The sequence below is a fragment of the Poecilia formosa genome, unplaced genomic scaffold (assembly GCF_000485575.1).
Source record: "Poecilia formosa unplaced genomic scaffold, Poecilia_formosa-5.1.2 Scaffold95, whole genome shotgun sequence".
Taxonomy (NCBI): Eukaryota; Metazoa; Chordata; class Actinopteri; order Cyprinodontiformes; family Poeciliidae; genus Poecilia; species Poecilia formosa.
The window spans coordinates 859,780-866,371 of NW_006800034.1; the positions used below are offsets into that span (position 1 = coordinate 859,780).

At 37.7% G+C, this 6,592-nt stretch overlaps 1 protein-coding gene across 2 annotated transcripts in view; it reads left to right on the top strand.

The window, feature by feature from the left end:
* sec31b (SEC31 homolog B, COPII coat complex component) overlaps positions 1 to 3,652 on the top strand; it is a 14,986-nt gene extending 11,334 nt beyond the window's left edge. For both annotated transcript variants that reach the window (XM_007558276.2, XM_007558277.2), the window contains 5 exons: positions 153 to 211; positions 1,089 to 1,214; positions 1,322 to 1,441; positions 1,552 to 1,623; positions 2,292 to 3,652. In XM_007558276.2, the coding sequence (XP_007558338.1) occupies positions 153 to 211; positions 1,089 to 1,214; positions 1,322 to 1,441; positions 1,552 to 1,623; positions 2,292 to 2,471 (557 nt within the window). In that variant the 3' untranslated portion in view covers positions 2,472 to 3,652. The remainder of the gene's footprint in view (positions 1 to 152; positions 212 to 1,088; positions 1,215 to 1,321; positions 1,442 to 1,551; positions 1,624 to 2,291) is intronic.
* Positions 3,653 to 6,592: the final 2,940 nt, after the last annotated feature.

Below are 6,592 nucleotides of genomic sequence, written 5' to 3' on the forward strand. Positions count from 1 at the left end.
AGCATATAAATATTGAAAAGACAGTTTCATACTTGGAGCTGTTATCAGTTCCAAGTATGAAAGCAGCTTTCTGCGTGCATTTTTGGCCATCTACTTCTATCTGTTGGGATTTTTTTTTCCCCATGTAAAAACTAACAATATTTTTTATGTAGGACCACATGATGGCTGGAATGATCCACCAGCAGTTCGCACTGGACCCAGGAAAAAGAAGGTATTTATTCATTCATTGCCTGATGATAGAAAAAAAAGAAGTCAACCATTTAAGGTTAATGTTTATAGTAGGGATGCATATCAGCATCAACATTGGCCAATGTTAGTCTCTTCTTAACATACGAGTATTTTTCAAAAACACTACTACTGCTCCTAAGGCCAAATGTTGTTCAATAAATGACATAAAATGTCAGTTTGGTTTTTCTGTGGCAGCATTTACTGTGAATCTAAAACGAGTAAATACTCCTGTTAAAATGTCATGTTTCAACACTACAAAATGAAAACATGATGAGCAGTTTCACAACTTTTCTGGCATGCAAATGTGATACTTTTCAGGGTATTTTTTTTTGTTTGTTTTGTTTTCCTTTCTTTCTTTCATCTTATCGTGTTTTGAGATATTTTTTCGTCCATCCTGTCCTGTAAAAATTCTTCTAGTCCATCAGATGTCTGGCCACCTCTTGTTCATGTCCTGCTTCAGGAGACTGCTGAGATCTTGATTTTGACACTTGAAATCTCTATTCATCATCAATTTGTGTCAAAACTGATTGTAAGAGTTCACATTCATCCTACTGAACAGAAACCTTCAGTCCCATCTGAAGTTAAGGCTGCATGTTGGTATGAAAACAGTAGTGCAGCAACTCAGAAGATCAAAAGATCTTTTATCTTCTACCTGCTTCTTTTTGAACAAATTGTGTTCAATTGGCATGACTAATTCTTATTTCTTTCATTTTTTTTTTACTTTTGATAGTCTGTTCAAAATAAATACTCTGAGGAAAACCAGCCTCAGTACCAGTTTATGTTTCACTTTTTGCAGCTGAGGAAAACAAATTAAAAGGCATATTTCTATGTATCAAATTTGAACCTTTCTGTGTGTACAGCTCCCTGATAACTACACTCCACCAGCCCCCATCACTGCTCCTGTGATGGGTTTCCCAGTGGAGGCCCCACAGCCACACAACCACACCCAAGTCCCACCCGGAGCCCCTCAGGAGCCAAACGTACAGGTTCGTTTCCGACGGAGGGCCGGTTACTTGAATCCTCAGCAGTATTGCGCTCGTCAGGAATGGCATCAGCTTTTATGTTTTTTCATTTGTGCGTGTTTGTTGCTCAGCTCCTCCAGCAGCTGCCAGCAGAGAGAGTGGAGCAGAAGGAAATCCCCGCGGAGCACATGGTCCTCAAAACCACCTTTGACAGCTTGGTGCAGCGCTGCCAGCTCGCTGCAGGAGATCCTGTAAGTCAGCCGTGTTTTCATTCTACTGTTGGTTTTTGTTGTCATTTCGCAGCCTGTTTTCCCTGCAGAGGAAAGTATGTGGTAACATAAAACATATAAATCTTTTTCAGCAAACTAAAAGGAAGCTCGATGACGCTGGAAAGCGTTTGGGACACTTGTACGACAAGCTGAGAGAGCAGTCGGTAAGGATCGCTTTGTGTTCAAGCAGAATCGTTCATATCCTGAGTCAAACGGGAGCAGGGAGGGCTTGTTCTGCAGCGGACGGCTCGTGGTCAACAGGTTAATGTGCGTGGTGATCAATATGTTCTCGGAGACGTGATGTCAACTAACTGAAGCTGATCAGAGTGTCTCCATGACAGCGCTAAACAAAAATGTCAGCTTTCTTGTCTACAGCATGTTTTTTTTTTAACTGATACTCTTAACTTATAGATCAGAGCCCAATACTTTTTTTTTTCTGGTAACAAAAAAGTAATCTATCTTTTTTTATTAAAAGCCTGACAGTACTATAAAATGTATCTATAAATTTACTTTTTTTTTTTTTACTCCTCTTCAGCCTGAAAATAAATTGGGGAAAATATAAATTTTCATAAGCAGTTCAAGGAAGTCTCAGAGTTTATACTCTTACAAAACGAAAAAAAAAAAACATGAATGGTAAAACAAATTGATTGTAAATTATTCATTGGCTTAAACCCAGAAATATTCTGCCCATTCCAGTAGACTGGGGATTTTAGAGGTTAAACTTAAGATTGAAGTTCCCTGCTTATTTGAGAAAAGCATACAAGAGTTGAATAATCTGGAAAACATAACTACGGCATAACAAGTTACCAAATGCTACTTCTTCTTTTTTAAGCTCTCTCACAACATCCTGAGCGGACTCCACGAGATCAGCCGCTGCGTGGCGAGCCAAAACTACCAGCGGGGCCTGGAGATCCACACTCAGGTGGTCAGCAGCAGCAACTTCAGCGAGATCTCTGCCTTCATGCCCATCCTCAAAGTGCTCATGACCATCGCCAACAAGCTGGGCGTCTAACACCCCGAAGACAACACCGACCACTCTTCAGTGTTACCATGTTGTTGAATGCATATTTATTTCCTTAAAGAGCCGATGACGTGTCAACGACGAGAATAATGGCTGATTAGCGTTACGGAACCCGCTCCCTCCCAGAGGACGCCGCGGCTGTTTGAGCCAGTGAGGTGGAGGTTTCTGTGTAGATGTCTGTTGATGTTGCTGTGCTGATTTTTACAACAAAAAAAAACAAAACATGAATGTATTCAGAAAGTGGCTGAGTATATGAGTTGAAAATAGTGATGTAATACATGAAAACAGTTGATGCAAAGCAGGTGTATTTCCATAAAACGCGTTACATTGTACTGCAGTGTGTATTTTTCCTTTATGGCGCTCGTGGATGTTGGGGGAGTTTGGGCGGAAAAGTGTAATAAAATGCATGCAGCGCTCCAGCTGCAAAAACAACACATCCAGGGCTCACACTTTCATAAATCATGAGAATAAAATCTGGGTCGTCCTTACAATCCACTCCGTCTGTGTTCTCTGTGTGAGGGAGGGACAGACTGACACAGCTGTGTGAACCATTTTATAAAAACAAACGGCATCAAAAGCATTTTTGAACTTCCGATTGTTCCGAGGATTTATTTCTTGTAATGACGGTGTGGGGAGTCTTTGGGCCAAAGCACTGAAGAAGAATGTCCCGTCAAACGTTTTTTTTTTTTGTTTTTTTTTTTATCAGATTGAACTTTGATAGCTTGTGTGAATGATATTTTTTCCCTCCATATTTGCATTAATGTGCATGCTTTCCATTTATCCTAAGATGAATTCAAACAGTAGGTTTTAGAACAAAACTTCAAATAATTTCTGTGGAATCATAAAGAAATTAGCCACTCTCTCTGTTTAAAATCCTGTTACTCCATCTTCCATGCAGACAGCAATGTTGTATTTTGTAACATCTGTTTTAAAAAAAAAAAATTCTCATAGATGTAATGATCAAATCTTTACAAACTGACAAATTACAGATGATGTTCATAGTTTTGTAGCTACTTAAAAAAAAAAAGAATTAAACTCTGGGTTTGTTTTGTGACGGCAGAGGGCAGGAAAGTGCCTCACTGTGTCTGTTTTGGTTACACAGATATTTATACAATCCATGTTGCTTACTTTACTCATTTCGGTATCTTTTTGAAATAAAGTTCCACTTACGATATTTGAAGTCTTCAAACATAAAATGTCTCTTTGATTCACTGGGTGCAAGAGGTCCTTTTAGTCACAGGTTGGATTTAATCTTTTTTTTTTCTTTTGATTTGTGAGATTAGACCCACAAATCACAAATGGTTTTTTTTTTTTTTCAACCGATTAAGACCCATCAAGCTCCCCAAATGCAATTTAGGGAACATAACTTCCCTGCAGCTGCATTTACCTTTTTGAGGATAATAAAAATCAGATAATGGTAAGGGATGCATTTGTATGCATAAATAGGGATAGTCTGGCAAAGCATTGTCTAGTTTAATTTAGAATGTTAATACGTTTGACTGATATCAAGCAAAAGTCAAAGCAATAATTCAGGATTTTTGAAATTTTCAGGGAAGATGTCTTACCAGCATTGCTCAAGAAAATACTCTTGGCATCTTTATTTAATTTAAACCCAGATTCAGGTGCCAATAATCTCTCATGTTAGTGGAGTGAATAGCAAAAATTCTATAACAGTTGTGTTATTTATTTTTTTCCCCCCCAGTGACTTTTCTATCAGACAGTTACTCCAACCAAATACACATCATTTCTTAGCATATATTTTGCATGGTAACCTGTATAAATAAGCATCAAAAGCAAATGTGATGCTGGTTTAAAGGCTCATGAAATCACATTTGCATAAGTCATCATTTTTTGGACTGGATTTGTTTTAATTCAATGGAAGTCCACTTTATTTTGGCCTTGTTTGGACACCACCTTTAGCATAGGAGCTAATAACCTGGATTTTCACTAAGTAGCCAAGAGAGTCACATACTGCAGGTTAGATATTCACTATGTATAACCTTGTAACAGCTAGAATCACTCTTGGAAAAATGACGGACCATCCCTTTATTAAGACCAGCTGTTAACAAAACAAGCGCCAGTCTTTCTGTACCTGTTTAGTACCTTTTAAAGAATCTTTAAATGTAAAAATATCAGCTCTCTATGTTGAACTAGACCTTTTTGGAAACGTTTCAGCACATTGCGATTAGCAGACATGATTTCGTGTAAGCACATCACATCAAGTTTTCAACAAACTTGGACAGGCATTCTCTCTGTATGCTTTCAATGGAGGTCTGTCACACAGCAACCGCTCATTTCAGTTCCTACCCTGAGTCAGGGCACATGAATGCACCAGACTAATTCAGGACCTTTCCTCCGCCTCATGTTAAGTGTTAAAGTAATTAATCACTCGCCCCGTGGGCCACTAAAGCTCCTAATAAATTTAAAGTCGTTCCAGCTGTTTCTCAAGCTCTGCTTGGATTGGTCCAGGGGAATCAGAAGTGAAAACCCGACTCCTGATTGGCCGCTTTCAGTCGCACGCCGCGAGCTGGGTGATGCGATTATGAACACGTGATGGTTTTTTTGGTGGGGTGGGGGTTGAGGTTGAACTTTAGTGAACTTTGTCGCCTCTTTAGAGGCCCATAGAAAGCTGATGAAACATCTCCACACACATCACACCACGGATGCGTTCCGGATCGTGCCAATCAGGCATCTGGGGCGACTCGGTTTATCATGTGGGAGAAATGTGCTGACGGGACTGTCTGAATATATCACTGCAGTCCTGGAGTCATGGTCCTGCGAAATCACCAGTGTGGACATGCAGCGCACCTTTATTCATATAAAGATATTTTACATATTTGCATATTCAGATAATACAATTAAGTTAAATAAATAAATAAATAAATAAATATCCATCTTCATTTTTAAAGAGTAACTGATCAGATAAAAACAGTATGTTTTTATCTTTTTTTAAAACCTTTGTTTTCAAAATCTCTTTCTCTTTTTTACTGTTTATTCAATGTCACATGCTTTTTATTTTGTTTTTTTAATTATGTAAAGCACCTTGAAATGCCTTGCTGCTATACAAATAAAATTTGATTGATTGATTGATTGATTGATTGATTGATTGATTGATTGATTGATTGATTGATTGATTGATTGATTGATCAAATCTTAATATCTAAAAATTCCATCATCAGATGGACCAAAATAAAACGTTAAGTGGACATATTTTTTTAAGAACCAAAATGACAATAATTCATATGAGTAACAAACAACAAAAAAAAAAATCAAGCAAAATAATTTATTTATAAAACAGTTTGTTTCAATGTAAAACTCGTGAAACGATAACAAAAACTGCAGTTGTGTGTCTTTGGTGAATTTTTAGTTAAAACATGTTTGTTTCGGATTCATTGAAGTCACTCAGTGGGCAGAGAATCCAGAAATTTTACTCAAGTAAGAGTAGCGATACTTCATAAAAAAAAATAACTGAAGTAAAAGTAAACAGTACAGCGTAGTAAAAATACTAGTGGGAGTACATTTCAGAAAAGTTCCTTAAGTAAAGTAACTGAGTAAATGTAACTTGTTACTTCTCAGCTTTGCTCATAGTCAATATTGTGACTTCAATATCTATATCAAATTACAGTTTTGAAAAAGGTTTTGGAAGGAGAGTTATAATAAACCTGATGGCTGCACCTGTCAGTTACGATATTCTTACAATATAATGATGGGGGGGGGAAAAATACAAAAAGCTCTAGAAAAAAATGCAAATCACATCTCTAGCATAAATTTAGTCAAATCAAGTTTATTTGCGTAGCACAGTTCAGCAGTTCAAAGTGCTTAACATTGCAAAAATGTAATGCACATAGCAAATAAAGCAATAAATCTTCTTTACGTGAAGTTATAACAGCTAAAAATAAATGATGGAACTTTTATGATGGGAAACCAAAGTAGTCCTGGCCTGGCAGCCTGATGTCAACTGGTCTCAGGTCAGCAAGCTGGTCTTACATTCCTCTCCGTCCTGTGTGAAGCCAGCCAGTCATTTTTTTTAAACAGCAGGGTTTCAATTCACAGGGACTTGAAATAAAACCCTGCTGTTTGTCCTCTGAATCACTGGGCGAATTCTTCACCAC